Here is a 23,402-nt window from a genome sequence, read left to right on the forward strand (position 1 = left end):
GTCTGTCGATGAAGCAGTTAAGTCTATCGACGAAGCGTGCCGCATAGCTGACAGGCTGGCCCGTTCATATGATAGTATATAAAGAAACCTGGCCACTCTGGTGACGCAAGCTTACACATATATGTGTATATAGTATAGTTGTTGGCATCCTAGGAAGACTCTCTCGTGTTGTATGAATATAAATATATGACCGAACCTCTCCTTATCCCTGCCCTGCCAAACTAGGCCCACTTGTCGAACCTGCCAGAGCTGTAGACGGCTTTGTCGGCACTCGGGGCTGTATGCAATGCGCTGTGCTCAAATAAGTTTGTACGAGTATGTTTATAGGCATAGGTGAACGCTACCCGCCGAGCTCAACAAGTGTTAATTTCAGTCTGACATGACACTGCCTCCAGACATGTGAAAGTTCCGATGACAGGATTGGTCCGTTCATATGAATGTATATAAAGAAAGCTGGCCACTCTGGTGATGCAAGCTTGCACATATATGTGTATAAAGTATAGTTGTTGGTACCGTAGGAAATCCCCTTCATCGTGGTGTATGGATATAATTATATGACCGAGCCGCTCCTTATCCCTGTCCTGCCAAACTAGACCCTCTTGTCGTACCTCCCAGAGCTGTAGACGGCTTTGTCGGCACTCGGGGCTGTATGCAATACGCTGTGTTCGAATAAGTTTGTACGTGTATGTTTATGGGCATAGGTGAACGCCACCCACAACTGAGCTCAACAAGTGTTAATCCCAGTCTGCCATGACGCCGCCTCCAGACAAGTCGTAAAGGTTCCAATGACTGCATTCCTCTCCTCATCCGGGGTGACATCGAACGGACTGTCATATAGGAGCAAATTCGTGTACATGGTACCCGTAGGGCACAGCTGTGCCTTGCCGCGCTCTAGCTTGCCTATGGGTATACGATACGCCCGCATGTCCGCAACGTGAACCCGATACAACTTGCCCGTTGCCCGAAATCTTACAATGTGGTACACCGGCGGATTTAACGTGGCCACCTCCGCCGGCCCACAAACTCCGCTTGAGAACCGTAGAGAAACTTTGCTGACCAAAACATCACCATCCGGCCCACGTTGAACATTGGCACATTGTCCCTCTACTTATTTGCTGCTCGAGCCTGTGCCAACTGAGCCTTGCCGTCCATTGCCCACGCTTGCTTCTCCACCACCACCGGCTCGAGTTCCAAGAGTTCTGGTGTAGCGAAGTCACCTGTTGTCACCCTTGATGATTTCCACCAGATTACCATCTGCATGCTGGGAGAACAACCGGTCGTTTGTTGCCCGGGTGTACGGCGCCAAACCTGTTGTGAATGACTGAATTGCGTTGTACGCTGAAATGAACTCTGCTATTGCGCCCGGCCCAAATAGCCTCGTTTGCAGCCGAGCGAAAGCGTGAGAGTCAGCGGTTGCATGTAAGACAGAGCACCTCTACCAGCTCATTTGCCTGCTGTCGGCTAAACTGCCTTTCGTACCGGGTCCACTCAGATCTACTTTGAAGCGCACCACGCGGTAGACTCGTTGACCATCAATGTACTGTCCTCGTCCGCAGTTAACTGGCGTTGTGGCCATCCCCACGGAACTATCTGCTGTTCTACAAATCGGTTGGTCTTCGCGAATGTATGTTCATGCCGTCGTATGGGCCGCCCCGCCGCTATGCGCGACATACTACCAATAATCAATAAGATGAAATTATACCCATCCGGACTACGAGTGTGATAGTAATAATCCATGTGGCTTGCTGCACCAAACACCCGTGCCCGTGTCAGCTGGCATAGAAGCCCGCGCCTCAAACACACCGTTGCCCTTCTGCGGGCAATACACATCGTAAATGTGACAAAAGTGTTCAGATCCCGCGGGATATTCTAAAATAACCCTCTGATCCTTGGCGGTCGTGCACACCTTTTGTTTTAGGGAAGGACCAGACCAAACTTAACACAAGGGCTGGCTTTGCACCCTTCCCACTTTTCCAAGTTGGCACCACTTTCTGACCACCCAATACATCAAACATAGAACGGGGTAGCCTTCTCTTAAGCCAAAGCACCTCTACCCTCTGGAACACTACAGTCATACTCCCGCTATAATCTTCCACACGGTCTGATACTGAAAGATTTTGTGTGGGTTGGGCTGCATAGCGTATCTCCGAGTGGGCCCGAGGCAAAACATCTTCCTTATAAGTCCGATCGTCAGTTTGACCACCCTTGTGCCCTTTCTGGAACTCCTGAATTTGCTGTAACGATTGCAACTGTTGCTCATTCTAATCTGTCAGCGGTTCAGCGATTTGTTGCCAGCCATTGAACACAACCTAGAATATCATTTTTCACCTACCGAGTACTGAGGCGCTGCTGCCAAGAACACTCTCACTCCCTCTGTTCTCCTTTCATCGCCGACCGCTGCTTCTGCAGCAAACGAATCCTTCCTACACTACTGATGTTGTTCACTCGCTGGCTGTTCACCTGGCCCCCTTACAAGGTCCGGACCATCCATTCGCCTCGTCGGCATCCTGGACCCTTCCTCACATCTGTCCCCTCTTTGACCACGCTTTTTTTTCTTTCTTTTACAACCACTTAACATTGTCTCAATTATTATGTTCCTATCATCTAGGTCAATACCTAGGATTGCAACACTTAAAATCAGACAACCCTATCATCATGGATGTTTCAGAACCCAACTAAGAACTGAAGTGGACACGTCTGAACATAACAGGCGACAACTACGACAAATGGTTACAGTATCTTACACTTGCAGCCAATACAGACTATGTAGGTGACATTGAATCAGTTTTCAACTACAAATATGTCAAACAAGAACTATTAGCACGCCCTGCAGCTTCACCAGTCAAAAAACAGACACCAGCCACAGATCGAAGACGATTGGAAGCCCGCAAAACCTTCAGCAAAAACACTAACTAAAGATTACGGACGCTACCAAAGGTGCGGCGATGTCTACTTCGATCACTTAGCGAGGAGGTCATGGACTCACTCGCACGTGAGGAACTCATGGACGACCCCTGGACTCTACTCTTCTATCTCAAGAAATTGTATTCTCATATGTCGACAAACGTTTCGAATACAATCACTCTTGAACTCCTACAAGAATTTCGTCGAGCCGAAGATGACACTATCCGAGCTTGGTCCCGACGATGTGCTCGCATCTGTACTGATGCTAAATCCCAAGGCACCCGCTTCTCTCCGGCCTTCATGCAAGGTATGTTTATATCGGGTCTCGGCGACCCCGACAAGGATATAATCAAACATTACTTGGTCAATAATGCTGAACGTGAAACCCTTACACCTATTGACTTATGTGTACGACTAGAGTAGTGGAACAAAGTCACCCCCATGGTCAACGCATACGCTACCCCTAAGACAGCAGCTATCTCCACCACATCAGCATCCAAATCACCTCCAACTACGGCCGCTTTATTGGTTACACTATTGAAGCGGAGGACACCTACCACACGCCCTCCCATACCGTGTTTTGTGTGCTATACCACAGGCCATAGTTCTAACAATCATCACAAAGGGTGTAAAAAATGTGGTGCGAAAGGACACAAAGGGGAATCTTGCACCGCGACCAACCTGAACTGTACTACATGTAATCGCACCAGCCATGTCCAGGAAGTCTGTAACAAACGTATAAATAAACAGAACTACAATTATGTTGGTCCCACTTTAGCATCCTTACGCCCCAGAATCAAGGCACTACACAACCCCAATAATAGCTTCCTTATCGATGGCGGTGCCGTCACAACTCACGATACTTGCTCGATGCAAGATCGAGACAGGAACTTTCCCACTACTTCTCGCGGACGACAGCGAATGTATCGTCGACGAACGCGGCCACTTACCGCAACTGGGTACCATATATATCAGTCCAACAGTGAAACAGCAATTGCTATCTCAGAACAATTTACAAGAAGGTGGCTACGACATCTACTTTAAGGGCAACACAAAGACTTGTATTCTCTCCAAGGTCAATAACACCCTTTCTATCCCTCGTACTCAAAGGGGGTATAAAGCATCTTGCTCAGACATTATTACACAAATCATATCCACCACTGAGAATAACAATCATGACGCACCACAACACACAGGTACATCTTGCGCCACGCCACCTATGGTATGTACCGCCACCCCAGCACCCACCGCGGACACCACAACCCCAGCATCACCGAATCTTACAACTTCGACCACCACACAAACATACGATGAATTCCACAGCATCAATAGCCATCGCAGCCGCAACACCACTTTAAAAATGACAGCCAAGAAAGGGATCATACTGACGCACACACCACCTGTCGGAGTGACAACGGAAGAATGGATGATCAATATGCAAGATTTTCAACAAGGCATGAATCACATAGAATTCCAACCCTCCATTGACCTATTTGCTTACAAGTGTACGCGTTGCCACAGACGGGCGTAAAATAGATCTTCTGAAGGAACGAGCATACGCTAATCCAATTTGGCCAGACACATCTGAACTACTCGACAGCATTATCAATACCGCCGCTACCGCCGCAATACTCATCCCACTCCGTCCACACGCAAAGTGGTGGAATAAGCTTCTTGTGCGCTTTCAGTATGCTTTATATATATTCCAGAACCACCCTAGCACTATCCTTCGCCACGATTTCACCGCGGTAGGAAAACCTTCCTGGGCTTACTCTCTCATCGCCAAAATTGAACCCGTTCACTCAGCCATTTCCCCCCCCACACGAACTCCATACTGCTATTACACATGTCTTGGCCGACCCGGGATTTACAAAGCATTGTCACGTATGTATGGAAGGAAAGGTCAAGGCGCAAAATGTAGCACATACCGATTCGACCACTAAAGTCGGTCCTGGTGAACAATTCCCCCTCGACCTCCTGGGTCCTATGCTCGAAGATCACTACGGGTACCGCTATACCCTCAACCTTATTGATGATGGCAGCCGTTTTGGCCTGCACGCTAATCTTAAGACAAAGCAAGACATGCATATCCATCTTGAAAAACTCATCCTACAGATTCCAACATATTAGAAACCCCACACATTGACAGCAGACGGTGACACCACGTTTGTTTGTGCCAAAACCGTGTCTATGCTTCAAACACACAAAATTCACTTTACGAAAACACCACCACATACCCAACAACTCAATGGAAAAGTTGAACGACCGCAATGTACCCTCAACGACCTCACTCGCACCAAACTCATTGATGCAAGGATGCCCTGGCAATTGTGGAGTGACGCAAAACGTTGGGCAGATATGATCAGAAATGACACACTACCACAAAGGGCATTACATCATACTCCAATTGACATATGGCACCGTAAAGAAATTCCACGACCACACAACGCTCGGTTTGGCTGCCTTGTCATATTTAAACCGGAGGGGCTACCTAAGAAGTCAGCCGACAAGTATGCTACTCAAGGGGGGTGTGGAATTCTACTTGGACGTTCACACAACTCCACCCCCGATACATGGCATATACAAAGCATTTGTGCACAACGCCACCGGGACTCTCAAAACGTTGTTTTCCTCCCCGACAAGAGACCCCAGTGGTCTCCTGACGGCAACCGCGCAACACTCATCGACACCCCCACTTCCTATGCTACACCGACAGACTGGCATACTTCCACAACCCTTGCGACTATCACTATACCACAAATCAGTACCCACCCCCCCCCCCCCAACCGTTGGGACACTACCTCCACCTCATACACCCACTACACTAGACGACACTTCCCCAGACGACACTGACTCTTCCCCTGGCCACCATGACCACAGACATCGACACACCCACTCCGACCTCCCCTCCTCCTTCCACACACTCATCAGTACACTCATTTGGCAGCAATATTGCAAATGACACAAAAAATACTTTCGACGAAGTCTCTTCTGACTCGAATTCAGAATACGAACTTATACGCGACAACCATCATCACACTGATACTGATATCAACCTCAGCGTTTTGGACGAGTGCCCTCCATCCACACCTTTCCCACACGATGACTCCACTCTCAGTATCATAGCTGAAAGTGGGCACATATCAGACCCTACTCTCCACCATCGGCCACTTATTGACTCCACTCCCGCTGTTCACGTCCGTTCCACACAGCCCACATACTGATGTGATCCCACTCTTTTGGAAACACTAGTAATGATGGACCTCGCCGTACCTAAGAGTATCGCCCAAGCCCAACGAATGCCCAACTGGCCACTATGGAAGGCCGCTATCGATACCGAACATCAGGCATGACATCATACCCCAATCCCAGGTTCCACGTAATACACGTATCATACATTCTAAGTACGTACTTGTTCGAAAGCATGATGAAATGGAAAACTGACCATTTAAAAGCCCCGCATGGTTGCTAGGGGGCGACCAACAGCAACACGGCGACTCATATAGTGAAACATACGCTCCAGCAGCTTCATCGGTTGCCCTTCGCACTTTCATCGCTACCGCCGCCTACGAGAACAAAGAGATCCATCATGTCGATGTTGCCACAGCTTATCTTTACGCAAAATTAGGTATTCCTGAATATACGTATCCCCCGAGAGGGGCTGCCGAATTAGGATTTTACCAACCCGAGACGGTACTCAAACTTACGCGCGGCTTATATGGCTTAAAACAGTCTGGTAGACTGTGTAATTTTGATATGGGCGATAAACTACAATTCATTGGATTCGCCCGTACTGAAGCCGATGAATCAACTTGGGTCCACTCTACTAAGGATATCACTATTGTTCTATATGTCGACCAAATAGTTCCTAAGGTCATACGAAATACCCAAGATGCACTCTGGCTATTTCAAAACTTAGCGAAACACTACATTATCAAGAACCTGGGACTCGCACGTCACCCTGTCGGACTTAAAACCCAACAGCATCCTGATGGCTGCATCGAAATCGGCCAAAAGGTATACGTTCAAATACTCCTTGATACCTTCGAACTTGTGGACTCTCCAACAAAGGCTACTCCCGGCACTCATCTTCACCCCAGTTCACTGACAAGCGATTCCTGTCATGAAAAATACAGATCACTCTTAAGGGCACTAGGTTTTGTGGCTAACATGTCCCGTTCGAATATTGCCTGCACACTTAACCAACTTGCATCATACAGCAACAAACCCCTCACATCACATTGGACGGCGCTACAGCGTATTTTATCATATCTATCTGCCACCAAACATTTTACAACAAACACACCCACAGCTAAATCATTGCAAGCCTGTTCTGATTCAGATTGGGGTACCTGCCTCGGCACACGCAAGTTTCAGAGTGGCGCTCTTAACAGCACACCTATTTTATGCAAATCTGCTAAACAAAAGACCATCGCCGGCAGCAGTGGTGAAGCAGAATATATTGCCGCCGCCGAAATCACGCGAAACATAGCTTGAATCTGCATTATATTAGAAGGCATGAAACACACATTGCAAGCACCCACTATATTACATATAGACAACCAATTTGCCATTAAGGTATTTTTGGGCACATGCACACGAAAAGGTCTCAAACACATTGAGGTCAAGGAACACTACATACGCGACTGCGCTCGACGCAACGTCATCGACCTTCATTACATTTCTACATATGACAATCCCGCGGATTTACTCACCAAGAGCTTATCTCGACCGAAACACGAACATTTCAGTGCCATGTTATTATACGCCCATGACGATTACTTCGCCAAGGCTCAATCTATTTGGTTACTACGGCTACTTCGTAAATAGGTACGGTCTCAGCGTATCAGAGTTTAGCTTCAAGGGGGGTGTAGAGTAAGAATTACTCTCTCTATAAATCCTAAACACATCACTAGTTATCCGTACCTCCGACCGCATGGCCTGAACGGATATTTACACCTAGCATAGACTTATAACTAAATATGTCTGACATCAACCAAATAAAATTATTCATTCGGGTTAAGAACTTTATTTCTATTCTACAGGTTATGGGCCTCGATTCACCGCTGAAGGTTCGGCTGCTGGATTTCTCCCATGGGATGATGCCGAACCCACCATAAACCCTTGTACTTGTAAGTCAGGGTCCACAACTGTTCGTGCCTGGAACCTAGGCACTCGCTCGCGGGTATCACTCCCGACTGATCATAAACAGGACGATAAAAAACAGTACTTGCCGCTGCTTATAGAAAATCCTACATTGCTGCGATATTCTACACCTTCTGGGTTTGTTTGCTTGTTGTTTGCATCATCTAATGTGCGTCTTGGACAAGGAACGCCTCGAAGATATGGTTATCAATGGATATAAAATATATTTTGATGCATTCACTTTCGTAACACAGTTAGTGGGGATATACAGTAGTATCGACTTCCGTACAATTTGGCTACCTCCGTTCGCAGGAGGTTGCTCGATGGTACGTGTCTGAACACATGATCTTTTTACCAATACATTGAAATGTGTTCTAAGAGACATGACAATTAACAGCGAAGGCACAAAATAAAAGCACAGCACGTGTACTGTAATCTGCCGTAAGCTATGCATCCGGTCTACCTGATGACGTCTAACTGCATTGATAATTTTCACTGGCATCAGGCAGGCAGATGCGTGAGAATAACAGTATTTCAATTTATTGATAGCATCACACTTTTGTTTGGATCCGGAATTTATATATTTTTTATAGACACCAGAGTATTTTCGTCCCTATTAGATTTCTAACCAATACAAAGTTTCGATTGTATAACATATCGTACTTAGGTATACGAAGACTTCATATAGTTAATATATGTAGGTGTTATCTTATTAAACAGTCATATTACAACTACAAGATTCGAACAGCCAAATACAAAACCCAACTTACGCCATGATCAGTTCCATGTTACCACTGTCGTCGTCTGGTGACAGGTTTTCATGCTGACGAGTGTAAGAGCAATTCCTTCACAGCGTCGAGGTGTGATCGGTGGTATTGTAAGAGGGATTGAAAGCGAAAAGATTCATTGCTCTGACCGTGAGCGACTCATAGCTACACAGGAGACAGCTACTTTGATAGTGCCATGTATGGAATAGTTGTGGCTGGCATAGAGGCCGCGGGGAGCAGAACGGTAGTGCTCTGGAATCGGTTGGACGCGCAACCAACATGGCTACATGTGCTTTGGATGCCAGCTGAACGACATTAGCCACCGATATCTGTCAAATGCTATCGAGTGTCAAACGTCATTGCATGCAGGTGTGGTGCGTCGGAGATTGGATTTATGAACCCCCGAGTGCAATAATCAACAACGAGCACCACAGATTTATTTGAACATATTTCAAGACCAAATTTTCAATAAAGTATCTATATTCAGTATATCACTTACTTGATATGGCGCATACGATCGATGGTATGTTTCGATAAAAAGTGTAGCATATGCTGCCCCTAGCGAAATGATTTTCATAGCCAAGGGGTCGATCTATGACGGCTTTCTTTACATAGTACAAGGGAAAGGGCATCTCGAAGATATGTGTAGCTATTTTGTGAATCTGACTGGTAGTGACGACACAGATTTGGGTGCAGCTAGAACTTTCACCGGCATTTGTTTTAGGGAATTTGAATCGGTATTCATGACACCTCTGGTATACCATCGGTCACACTTCAAAGACTCTCAATCTTGACTGAATTCGACCGCATTCCGCTAAAATTTACTCTTGCCACTGACAAGTATTTGCTCTGTATACTGACAAATCATGTGCTTACTCAAGCTCTTAAAATTGTCAGTTTCGATGTAATGAGACACTTGTGCATCTAACCATGGCTGAGTATTGTCGGATATGAGATGTATTAAAACACACTGTCAGTCATCGAACACGGACCGCACGCTATAAAAATTGATCAAATTTAGAAATCGGCCACAATTCACAAGGAGTCTAACATCAATTTATTTAAATTGTATTTTTTTTTGCCTAAGGTGCATATCTGCTAAAGCAATAGATAGTTGTCATCGTATTTAAATGATGTAAGAAGCCCATCAGTAATTTTTTAATTGTAATATTTATCGCCTAAGGTGCATATCAGCTAAAGCAATAAATAAATGTAATCATATTTAGATGATGTAATCCAGTTCCGGTCTCTCGTAATTATTTCTGTCGTCATCGCCGATGCGAGGATACGCTGGTATGAGTCCGTCTTGCATCCCTGTTTCGGTACACAAAAATAATGAATAGATCATTTACATTAGCGACGTGTCAAGGTATCATCATCGAGTGTTCTGAAAATGAATCAAGGAACAAGAGCACAATGCGGGACAGAAAGCATCCGAAACATGTCTGTAAGGAAAGAGCTACAAATAGAGCACAAATGAAGTGAACTGGTGTACGAGTGCATTTAGTATGTGCGCAACTGTGTACATAGAAAGTGCATATATGCATATACGTACAATGACCTTTTCGCAGTCAAAATTGAATACTATGTTTAATTCGCTGAGCGCATACGAAAGTAAAATCATCAAACAGTAAATTCATACACTGACAAGAATAATCGCGACCACTCTTGAAATATTATACAGGAGTATTCACTTAATGCAACGCCCCCAGTACTAATCTGCCCGATGGTTTCACACTCAAAGACCAACTGCAGCTCAGCAGCCATATGCACGCGATGGGAATTGTACGGACTTCAATTGTGTACATCATACCATCACCACCCCATCTGTGAAACTCTGTTAGCTTGGGGCACAGCTCCTGGGCTCTAATTCTCAAGCAATTGCATACTAGTACACGATTTTAGACTGGAAAAGAAATGTCACAGCCAACAGATGCGATATATGTGGTGCGCTGATTGGAGTGAAAAGTTGATATTACTTACACAGACTCAACACAAAAACGGAACAATCGCAAGAGCAACACAAACCTCGCGATCAGTGCGTCTAAGGTCGTTCAATATAGCGATGTGTCTCACCAAGTATTGTAGTATGTTTTGCTAGCATTCATACAATATAGGCGTGTTGGAGTAGTGCCCCTCATCCACCACACAGCAGTCTATGGTGGCCCAAATACTGATAGCAATAGAAGGTATAAGCGATATGCGCATTTAGAGTCGGAAACAAACATACCTATATATATGTTGTTGTATATCTTCCAATATACATCCCGTACTTTTCTCGCCGGATGGAATAGACCCTGCAAATTAATGAGGCAAGATAGGGCCAATGAATAAGAGAAGTCGCGTAATCGCATAACAATGAGATAGGCTGAACTACGTCAGACTGTCAACCAAACTTCTATTACATCCTTGGATGTCTAGACACCACAGTCGGATCTCAACGAGCGATATAGTAGATATTGTAATCGGTTCAAATCCAGATGTATCCTTTTCGGATTTCAGTCGAGATAATGTTTTACACTAGATTTCAAACACACACACTTGAGGAATTCAAAATCCCAACCCATGATAAGTAAAACTCCAAGCTCAAACACACACTCTTAAACCAACCACTGGTCGCCCCAAAACAAAACTCTCAATCCTATTTTTTTTAAGCTGACACATGTGTTTACAATGCGGACTTTAAAATCGAGCACACACTGAAATCTATTTTGCAGCTTATGCCAATACACATACCTGCAACGTGTACTGTAACACTCGAGCGGGTCCCAAACAGAAGGTTAGACCCAGCACAGCGTCCATTGTGGCGTTGATGACGTGCGGTGATGTTTCAAAGATGTTCGGCCACACGAAGTTGAGCAGATGAGTCATGGCGTCTTCACAGCCGAAGCCAATCACACCCAATGACATGTGTTTGACTACTGTGCATGCTGTTTGTCGATGGACCTAGTGTATTGAAAGTATCACCATGGTGACGAGAGTGGAGAGTGAGTGGGAATATGGGTGGTATATTCAGTGGCGTATTGCAAACGATACATTGGCGATGAAATCTTGAGGAAGGCAGGAAGGTGAAGGAATGTCCGCTTTAAGTGCATGGCAACGAAGAGAGAGAGAGATGCTAGATAGGGGTCGGGATACTAGCTCAGTGATGTAGGGCCTATACAATCATATGTATAGAAAGCACGTAGTAGAAGAGAGTGTGGTATCATACGCAGCACAGCCAAAAATAAAAATAAAAAATGTATGGAATTTGCTTTGAGTAATAAAACAGTTAAACACGCCCAATTTAAGTACGGCACTTTCTTCCGCTGCGACCTGATTAAAAAGTCAGATGACCAAATACGCCTGCGATTGCTTAGAATTTACCGCGGAACGTCTTACACAAACTTGTACTGAAACTTAAACGCATTCTCAACACATACACATAGTTGTACAACGAGCAGGAAAGAGCACAAGCTTCCGATGACAAAGTCTTTACATACCAAGTCACGGTCCATGAGCGCATCCTCCAGTAACGGCGTCACTGCGTAGATGTAATCCTTGCCCATCTCGCCGATGTATTCAAACACAAAACTCAGACTCTTCAGCACCCCGTTCTGCACATTGAGCTCGGGCACACGGTACTCGTTCATCAGATGAGGGATGACCGTGAATGGCGAGCAGGTCTCGGCCACGATAGCTATCGCAACCGTCGTGCACACACGGTTTTGTCGCTCTTGTACCTGGGGCGTGTGTGATTGTGCGAGAGGAGAGTTAATAAGGGATATAATCTAGTAGAGCCCAGGGGTTGATAGACTGAAAGGGAAGATGAACCGAGAAAGGGTTTGGCAAGGTATGTGTAAACATCAGAGTACATTGAGAGATGTTGTGGAGGATATCCAAAAAACACTGAGCGAAAAGTTTCGCGTTTGAGTGTCTGACAATATGAGACTACAGTGCACAACGGGATATACATCGACTTCATGACAACTTGGCTAAGTTGATATATATGTCCAGTATTTGCTAATGTGTGATGCTAGACTAGTATCATACTGTATAACAATGGCGCTTCTAAATCACGCTTGCTAGCCACAGGTGGATGCCCCCATGATAAATACACACACACATCTAAAAGCATACACACACACACACAAGCATACATACAAACACAAACACAAACACACACACACACACATATATATATATATATATCACATTTGACAATTGAGCAACCCACCTTCAAATTGTTTAGAAGAGTAATGAGCACATCCTGTGGACCGATCGCCTTTGCAATGTAACCAAATGTGTTGACGGCCGCCCTTCTGATACTCTTCTTGTGCGCCTTCAGTAATTCCAACAACTCAAAGCAAATGCGCATCCATTCTCGCGCACCTACGTACTCGGCACCCCTGTCGGCTATACGTCCCACCTGCAGCGATAATGACGTTCACGTAAGTCGACGTAGGATGAAGCGGAGCTGTGACCTTTTAAATCTGTGGATATCTAAGACTTTGGTATTTCTGTGTTGTGTGAAAGCCGTATATAAGGGCTTGGTAAGATCTGTGAGTATACAAATTGTTGGTACTTGTGCGATATGTGGGAAGATCCAACAGTGCACTACTGCGATGTTCGAGATGATGATGAGCACATTTGTGATATGTGAGGTGATGTTTTGAGAGTGTTGTGCAAGGTGGGGGACTGTTCTGCATAATTGTCCCAGTGAATTATTGGCACACATATGTGTGCTGCTTTGCAACTGCCATACGAGTACACACTTCGATAGGCTAAAAAAGCTACAACATAACCATATACGCACACGCATGTTTTCAATCACAACCAAGTGCACAAACGCGCACGCTGGACCGGTTAATGACCAAAGCACTATAATGCAAACAATCGGTTTGTTGGAGGCCGCATTGACGTACCAAATCGATGCAGTTCTCCTGCACCTTCTCGTGCCTATTTTTCAGAATTGGGGTAAGTCGTGGTAACAGATCTCGGATCGGGGGAGTCATTTTGGACATGCCGATCACATTGACAACCGCCTTCAAGGCGCCCAGAATTGAACCCAGCACCTCCGGGTACTCTTCACCAAGGTACTCATACAACACCAAACCAAGCTGTATGAGGCCGAAGTATAATGTAGCATGTGAAAAGTTAGCATTGCAGTAGAAGAGTCAAGAGCTCTAACCATGACAGATATGGCAAAGGTATGCGAATTTTAAGCATGGTGTACCAACACAACGGCATGCGCTCCATTATATCAATAACAAACGATGTTATACTCATACTAACGTCTTAGGTGACGGGCACGAACCAGCACAGAACCATTGTGTACGTGCAAACAAAAGGTAGTACGTCATGTTCGGCGAGTGTGACTACAACCATTTACGTGAATATCGAATACGTTGTGTTGGAAATTACACACACACAGAGAAAAAGAAGAATCTGTATCAGCCCACATTGGAAATGAAGTGGAAAATGGCCGTGAAGATCATACACAACCCAACAGTTCTACGGTAGCAAGCACTGGTCATCAGCAACAACTCTCTGGCCCTAAGCAATACTAAATGGGCCTCATTAGGACATACCTGGGACATGAGCTTGTCTTCATTACAGGTTTTCATCACCACCGCAATGCGCGACATGAGATCGGCACTCTGCTGGCGCACCTTTGCGCTGCGATTGTTGAGTCGCCATAGCAACACTCCCACTATCTGCGGCAGGTAGGGCTTTGTGCGGATACCTAGTACGTTCACAATGGTACCGAAACCGTTCAGCATGACACTGTCCTCAGTGGTTTGTTCCTATGGGTGTGGAAATTGTCGCGTTGATTGGGGTTACGAAAAAAGCGCCATATTTATATATATGAAATGAAATGATATGTGAAATGATATGATATGATACGATACGTTAAAAAATGATGAAATAGCAACGCGAAATCGGTAAATTATACCTGGAAAGCGAACAGGATGCCATCGATCAACAGCTCCTCTAACCTCTGGTCCACATCAGCGGCACCGAGATTGCCCAGGACTTTCTCCACACACTCCATCACCATCTTACGGTAGGGTTCCGATTCATCCTTCAGATCATTGACGATTCGGCCAATGATCTCTGAGACTCCCACCTGAGAATATAGACATTTGCATAGACAAGAGAATGAGCGTGGTTGGTGATCGTGGGTAGACGCATAGGCTTGGATAGAAACAAGTTTGCAAGAGATTTAATATAGGAGCCAAAATTGATATGAGAGTGTAGGTAAGCTCATGGTTGTAAATACGAAGTAGGAAGTGTAGGAATCAGCGGCAAAACGACCAATAGATCACTTCTGGTAGAGCGTAGCTCTGCATCAGCGTCCATGGGTCGCCAACGAGGTGTGATAGTAATGCCCGATAAAATCAAGCGGTCTTTTTAACTTAAATGTCTTTAGTATGAACGCACGCGCTCAACTGAAGTGCACATCACCACGCATGAGTACCGGATGCATGAACAGCCCGATGGAAAATAAATCCGAAACTCAATCAGTTACAGACCAAAAAATAGAACGTACCCAGCAAAAATGCACAACATTTGCGTACCAATGCACACTAAAGATTTTAATTTGTACTGCTTAGTACACGCTCCCGACACACCACATACTCGACGTATACGAGATTTATGCACGCTAGTACATACTTGCGAACTAAGTTATATGTTCGTTAAACTCATACACCCTTCCGGAGACCATGCATACCTTATTTGCCAACTCCACAGTTGTGTCCACCAATTGACGTGCGATCCGTCTGTCGGGCGCAGTACGTCTCACCCAGAACTGCTCAAAGAAAGGCGGCAGAATCTCCTCACGGATATACTGAGCTTCCACACCATCTGTGGCACAACATTGCTTGACCACCTGGATAGACCAATGCGAATGGGATGCTGAGAAACATTGCGACTCGAATGCTAGAAAACCGCGCATTCGGATTCACATGATTGAGCAGCTGTATGCTTTCGTATCTGCACAAAATCAATCCACTTGATCTGTAGTGGAAGCACGTGATTTTGCGAGGCCCTGGATAGAATGGGAACCTTGGGTTTGGTGTTGTTTGGGTGTTTGGCAATGCATTTCACCCAGAACAAGCAAAGCAATTAGAGATGAATCTAGTCGGTCGGTCGCACTTTTATGTACACGAGAGCTTTATATTGATACAAAGACAACTGGGTCTGACACGGACAAATGAAAATATTTAGACGATGTGACCCAATTCTGAAAGCAACACAGCAAATTCATCAAACAAAACTCGAAATTTTCGACTTCATTACCTTCAACACAATCTTCTTCATTTCCGGATCGGGCGATTGGAACTCCCGAATCAATACAATCATCACTTCTCGTGTGTAGTAGTTGGCGTGGTCCTCACTCATCAGCGGAATGATGTATCCGATAGCCTTCAAAAACGCAGCCAAACCTGTTGCAAATTATAACATGACGCGATACAAAGAAGGTTACACAAGAGGATAAATGTTTAGCCCGATACGTTATTGTTTAGGGCAATACGTATCACAGCGACGAAAAAACGGCTTGATAGGAGCATCACAGAATCAATCATAGGTTGAGGTATGAAATCAAATAGCATGGATGGTGTAGTGAACGCATTACGGTCATCAGCAAGAAGCCTACAAGCGCTCCATCGTCGACAACGGCAAGCGAACGGAAGTCCTGCAAATCGTCTCCGACCGCGCGTTCAGGACTCAGATTCTTTTGAAGCCTGAGCCCCACGGATGAGAGTACATACTATTTCGGCCTATTTGCAGACCTTTCGATTTTGGATTATGCCCCATCGAGTGCAATGCTCTATGAGGACACAGACAACACTGCAGGGTCTTTTCGCCAACTACTTATTAACGAACACACACAGTATACTCTGATAGCTCCAAAGGGCCCAGGAAACTGATAAACTAGCACACGTACGAACCTTTTCCGTGATGTTGTCGGATACCCCTCCACAGTGGCAGCAGCACAGAATCAAACGATTCTATACCATATGGTGTTGCGGCCTCTGCCAGCGCCGCAAGGGCTAACGCACAGATGGTACGACACTGCAGAAGGAGAACAAAAGAATGCGCCAGAGTATCAGTATAAGCAAGCAGTGGACCCTAACTGTACTGAATGTCCACAAAGTATAATCACACCGTTCTGTGGCGAGTTGGACGGTGATTCGAAACAGAACGAAAGCCTCTACTACATAAGCAAAGGTGCGAGCAGTATACACGTATAAGGGGTTGGTTGGATGAGGTCATATCGGTATGGTACGAGAATCTTAGAGATACGGGAACATGTAAAGCACAAGCAACAAATGATAAGCGTTTAGGCCACACAAGGTAACTAATGGAACAAGTTTGAATATATACCACTCCCTGTACATCGATTGCAAGACACACTTTATCAGGCATACACGCACACAAGTAATATGATACCACACACAAGTACGCCAATCCTCATAGAGGGTCTTCGACCGTAGAAGATTTACGCTCCATAGTAACCACCGTAGTACAGGTGACGGGGGTGAACGTACCTTCTGCTGCTCGTCTACTAGACCCATCTCTATAATCTCCACCAGACTCTTCAGATGAGGCAGCACCGCACAACCCATCAGGATGGCAATCTGCTGACAGATCTTGATACCTGAGCACAGCAAAAACGAAGTTACTCAACGTACGGCTTGGAGTGCGCAAAAAATACACGAGTTGCGACAGCACTGCACAGCTTTAGGAAAGTGGCGAGCAGGGGCAGTGGTCTAATATTTCGATCCAATGCAATTGCAACAATGACGAATAAAGTCTATTGAATGCAATTGCAACAAAGACGAATAAAGTCTATTAAATGCAATTGCAACAAAGACGAATAAAGTCTATTAAATACAATTGCAACAAAGACGAATAAGGTCTATTGAATGCAATTGCAACAAAGACGAAAAAAGTCTATTGAATGCAATTGCAACAAAGACGAATAATGTCTATTGAATGCAACTGCAACAAAGACGAATAATGTCTATTAAAATGCAATTGCATCAAAGACGAAAAAGGTCTATTGAATGCAATTGCAACAAAGACGAATAATGTCTATTGAATGCAACTGCAACAAAGACGAATAAAGTCTATTAAAATGCAATTGCAACAAAGACGAATAAAGTCTATTAATGCAATTGCAACGAAGACGAATAATGTCTATTGAATGCAATTGCAACAAAGACGGATAAAGTCTATTGAATGCAATTGCAACAAAGACGAATAAAGTCTATTGACAACAGCACAGGCCACCTCAACGAGGGCTATTTCCCGAGTAGATCCTCCCAATCATTGCAACAAAATGACATAAACGTTTCACACTGCTACGGCTATCGAAACAACTGGCTGAGGACTGTCCGTTCTGTCGACCCCACCCTCAAACAGTTGTAGTCACACATTTACGGCTGACAGGAGGTGTCTGCCGCCATCAACATATACACCCACACGCACCGCTACACACAATACATGCCAATGCCGCACAGATAAGCTGCAACACAACATACACGTACAAACATTTACGTGCAACGCATTCTCATGCCACTTGGACGCGCCCACTTACCTGTGTGTCTCGCCTGCCAACTCTTCTTACTCTTGCACACCGCTTTGAGGAAAGGCAACAGTGTGGGGATGCCCAGTGCCGAGGCCACTACGGCAAAGGCTCGGGCCGTGGTGTTTCGCACGTATTCATCGGGATTATCAATATCTGACGAAACGTATTGGATTGTATAGAACCATTAGGGCCAAGCTTGCTCACATATGTTCATAATATTATGGATAGCTAGCAGAATGGGCAGCGCGACTTGTTACAGAAGGCACAAATATGTCCGGTGGTACTTCACACGTATCAATCAGTCTATGCAACTTGTGATTCAGGGCGCAGATCATGTCCGTAGCAACGCGCTGGAGAATAGTAGAGACGAGTAGAAAGGAACGAATATGAAGCGGGAGGCACAGCACCGCACAGACATCATTTGCAAGTACTTTGAAGAATACAAAAAAATCTCATTCATCGGTTATATATATATATATATACACGCACACACACGCATACACATATATATATCATACACACATAAATGCATACCTACATACATGCATGTACATATACATATACAAATATATATATGCAAGTATATATTGTCCTAGACACGCTCAGCAGATATGCAAAACGAAAAGTACATCATCCACCACCAGTGTCGTATGGAGCACACATACCAGGGCGCATAGTGGAAATCATTGTGGCCAAACCCGCAGCTTTCGCCAAATTTGAGATAATCTCTCGACCCTCGACACGGGCGTAGTAGTCCTCATCAATCAGCAGTGGTTCAATCACCACCAGAATCTGTTGATATGAGATAGGATGTGAGTGCATGGGTTGTGCACGGCAGAAAACAAACTGCGCTGCAAAGAGACTCGAGATATTGGAAAGATGCGCACATGGACCAGAGGCTGATCATGGCTCACCAAATTGCATCGCATATGGAACTGATGAACGCCAGCACAAAATCTGCAAGAGGGTCTGCACCATGTGCCATGCAAGAGATTGAATCCCCCACTAGCCATTCAAAACAGGCAATGACATCACAAAGTGTATCTCGCATGCGCTTAACAGGGAGTATAATCAGATCATAGGTATGCCGCGCCGAGGGTCTAAGATTCTACACAATCTAACTACTGCACACACCTTATGTACATAGGGCCGCACGAGATCGTCAAGCTTGTAAAGGATACGATCGATGACTTTGACCAGCAAATGTCGCTCTTGATCTTCCAAGGAAGGCGACATCAGCAACGGCAGAATCTGGAGGAGAGTCGAGGTTCAGTCGATGAATCAATTGTCAAAGAAATATATGACACCGAGTATTGATCTGACGAGGATGTATATATGTAAATTAAATCGATACCTATCCTTGTTGAGCTTATCGTTTATATTACTTCCCCTAACGTTCAAGTGCATCCGCAAGTAGTCTCATAGCACTTCGCGGAGCATTTCTCTTCGTATCAGCTATAACCAGTCATCACTCACCGCACATCTAGATAACATACAAATACGAATCCATGCAGTATATATCTCACCCGCCAAAACGATTGGTATGCCTCATGAGCACGACAACAGTCCATACCTGATTGAATAAGGGGCCCGCACCGAACTCGCGTGCTTTGTCGGTGATGTGTCGGAGTGCACTCTTGCGCATCGGGGGAGTGCCATTCTTGATCTTCAGCAGAAGTTTCATGATACGACGTTCCTTTGCCTCGGTAGGCGACAGCTCTTCTCCGTCGACTTCGTTGAGAAGCTTTCCAAAATACTGAGTGATGGAAGTGATAAAAGTCAAAGATGTTAGGTCACGACAACTGAGTGATGGAAGTGATAACAGTCAAAGATGTTAGGTCACGACAACTGAGTGATGGAAGTGATAACAGTCAAAGATGTTAGGTCACGACTACTATACTCGGCGATATATAAGTTCACGCTTGTTACACAGCTCTGTCGGTATTCATTGCACTGGCTGGCACTCTGTTGCGCACCGATCACGAGGTAAGGGGAGGAGACTGCACAAACTTGAAGCGTAAAGTTCATACGAACAAAGATTACATTGGCGTTCGTGCCTGCGACTACACATACCTATGTAATGATACACATACGGCGGGTATATAAATTTGAAGGCTTATATGTACGAATGTTTATATACAAACACGGGAAAGTAAAGCCTCAGACACGTACGCCTTGATATCCATATACATCTACTGCTCGCAAAATCCATTACAACATACCTGTGTATCATCAGGCTTCAGCCCTGGCAAACTCTGGTCGGTGGGTTGGGCTTCCTCCAGTCCATAATCCTTTGCGGTCATGGCGGTGCCATCCTCAGCCATCATGAATCTGCGTGCACGGTGGGGTGTAAGAGTGATCCATATCTTTAGTGCTCGACGTTGTAAGGAATTGTTGATTGTAATTGTAGTGGATATGGTTATATTGGAAGATAGATACGATTGGTACAGCGATATCGCGCTAAGATGCAAACACCAAAGAGCACCAATATATATATTCAAAATATATGTATCGGACATTCAGAATCCACCTCCTACGAACCATACACATTTAACGTCTCCACTCAAAACATCGGCACTAAAGACAAGCTTAGTCGCTTCAAGGAGTAGAGGTAAGGATAGGTAGATACCCCATACAAACCATACACATTTAACGTCGCCACTCAAAACATCGGCACTAAAGACAAGCTTAGCCGCTTCAAGGAGTAGAGGGAAGGATAGGTAGATACCCCATACAAACCATACACATTTAACGTCTCCACTCAAAACATCGGCACTAAAGACAAGCTTAGCCGCTTCAAGGAGTAGAAGTAATGATAGGTAGACTACCCTTACAAACCATACACATTTAACGTCTCCACTCAAAACATCGGCACTACAGATTAGCTTTTCAAGGAGTAGGGGTAGGGTTATAGCGTTCAACTTGCGCCCAGAGGTCAATAGCGGCATATATGTAGCGGGAGCTTTGAAATCAAGCCTTCAGCCGAATCAGTGTCACGAAACAGTCCATCCATGCAGATAATGTGGCACGAAAAGAGAAAAATGCATGATTGAAACCTACAGGTATATTTTCTAGCTTCATACGAATTTGCCTTCCATATCTATAAAATTAACTCTCAGCCGGGAATACGGTATGGCCTCACGATTCACTCCCACAACACAAATCAACGGCACCCGTAGATGTACAACTACACAGTCCACTCCATTGCATCGGTTGCTCTCATACCCGTTGTCGGCTCGAGGAGTGGGGGTGGCGGTAATCTTGCGCCCTGGCGTCATCAGCGGTACATAGCCCGCTGGGGCATCCAGAATAACATAGCCTTCAGCCGGGAACATAGCGTCCAGGTCTTCGTCTGTGAGGGGTCGGTTGCGGTCATCCAGTTCTCTCTCCATACGGGCCTGGTATAACCGAGAGTGGTAGAAGAAGGTCCAGTGGTTAGCTATGGTATGATGCGTAGAGAGAGGAGTGTGTGCCGCGTCGTGGTGATTGATCAAATCCGGTTGTGCGTTACAGTCTATTGGAAAGTAACGCGTGATAGAGAGGCATGAGGTGTTGACATGGTATGACCATGTGTGTGTTCCTCTGCTGTTGTTTTGAATATTGACAAGTGGTTTGTCATGTTTAATGACAGTAGTGTGTGCTGCCTCGTGATGTTAGATCACTTTATGTGCGATAGAATCTAAGGTAAGGTACAATATGATAGTGCACCCGCAGGAGGTTGATCAGGTAACAGCGCGTGCGTATACCTCTACTGGTGCTATTATCGGTAATGCTCGACAGAAAGTGCAATGCACACCTCTCTTCGCTCGATGCTAGGCACAAAGGCGATATTTATCCACCATAAGATGTAGAACACGACGTGTGTGGTGAAGACTACCAGACTGATACCGCTAATATGCGATAAGGAGAAATTGATTGTGAGATATGGCTGGCATTGATAGAGCCTGCAAGGTGGTGCACACCTACCACAAAACGTTCTCAGACGGCTTCATCAATGCATAACGAGTGTGGGATACAGCATCTTCTGTATGGCGACACGCCAGACAGTTAGTAATTCTAAAGAGCAGATGCAACAAACTTCATACAGGGGTACAGAAAAATTCTACAGTTGATTCATAAGAAACTCACTTAATTGTCCTCAGATATAATCTAAACCTCTTAAGCCCGCCTGCCAGACAGAATCTAAATACACAACATTGACAAGTTCAGCACCAAACAAAAATTATTAACCCATAAAAGAATATATACATACATACATACCGATTTCTCCTGGTCAGGGGTCATGGGGATGATATTCATCGGTGTCTCCATGCCCAGCGCCATGTTACCTACAGGCGTGGCTCCCACAAAGGCCTGTCCTCCAACTGGAGTCTCCGCTCCGGCATGTAGACTGGGTGTCTTGTCCCATCGCGATCGCTTGCGCGAAGGTGTTTCAGCCACCTGCAGTATGCGTGCAAACATTTAGAATATACATGAGACATGCGTGCGAGCATTTAAAATATACACGAGACATGCGTGCGAGCATTTAGAATATACATGAGACATGCGTGCGAGCATTTACAATATACATGAGACATGCGTGCGAGCATTTAGAATATACATGAGACATGAAACAATATCCGGTAGCAGGGCGGCATAGGTTGTTAACGGCAAGGTGCGTTCTGTTTTTGGACATGCGGCGATAATGTTCGATATGGAACACTATTTGTTCTGCCTCTGAAACAGGGACCCACCGTGCCCACTTTGCTCGGCTACATTGCCTAGCTCATCAGATTAAAGCAAAGAAAAATAAATAAAACTGCTCACACGGGTACCGTAATGCACGGGATATACAGTTTAATTTTCTATATACAGACGTAAAAACAACATAAATAAATAAATACATACATACAGACGAATGTACATAAATACACACACACACCCCACACACACATATATATAATATATATACATGTATATATTTGGATGAATATATGTATAGATATATAGATACAGATTTAGATATA

The 23,402-nt window shown here is 45.0% G+C and overlaps 3 protein-coding genes across 3 annotated transcripts; 1 reads left to right on the top strand and 2 right to left on the bottom strand.

The window, feature by feature from the left end:
- Window positions 1–724: 724 nt before the first annotated feature.
- Window positions 725–3,476, bottom strand: SARC_00769 (hypothetical protein; the record flags this gene model as incomplete). Its single annotated transcript, XM_014305520.1, has 3 exons — window positions 725–900; window positions 1,907–2,234; window positions 3,342–3,476. 3 exons carry the CDS (start codon window positions 3,474–3,476, stop codon window positions 725–727), a joined length of 639 nt encoding a protein of 212 aa, XP_014160995.1.
- Window positions 3,477–3,739: 263 nt separating this feature from the next.
- On the top strand, window positions 3,740–4,435 carry SARC_00770 (hypothetical protein; the record flags this gene model as incomplete). Its single annotated transcript, XM_014305521.1, has 1 exon — window positions 3,740–4,435. The coding sequence occupies one exon, from the start codon at window positions 3,740–3,742 to the stop codon at window positions 4,433–4,435; it is 696 nt and encodes a 231-aa protein (XP_014160996.1).
- Window positions 4,436–9,955: 5,520 nt separating this feature from the next.
- SARC_00771 (hypothetical protein) lies at window positions 9,956–20,720 on the bottom strand (the record flags this gene model as incomplete). Its single annotated transcript, XM_014305522.1, has 17 exons — window positions 9,956–10,130; window positions 11,047–11,113; window positions 11,553–11,762; window positions 12,299–12,538; window positions 13,033–13,224; window positions 13,721–13,915; window positions 14,387–14,602; window positions 14,752–14,925; window positions 15,532–15,690; window positions 16,101–16,246; window positions 16,754–16,877; window positions 17,354–17,463; window positions 18,406–18,549; window positions 19,062–19,188; window positions 19,531–19,647; window positions 19,970–20,152; window positions 20,619–20,720. 17 exons carry the CDS (start codon window positions 20,718–20,720, stop codon window positions 10,039–10,041), a joined length of 2,598 nt encoding a protein of 865 aa, XP_014160997.1. The 3' UTR covers window positions 9,956–10,038.
- Between the last annotated feature and the right edge of the window lie 2,682 nt (window positions 20,721–23,402).

This window comes from Sphaeroforma arctica, assembly GCF_001186125.1.
Source record: "Sphaeroforma arctica JP610 unplaced genomic scaffold supercont1.27, whole genome shotgun sequence".
Taxonomy (NCBI): domain Eukaryota; class Ichthyosporea; order Ichthyophonida; genus Sphaeroforma; species Sphaeroforma arctica.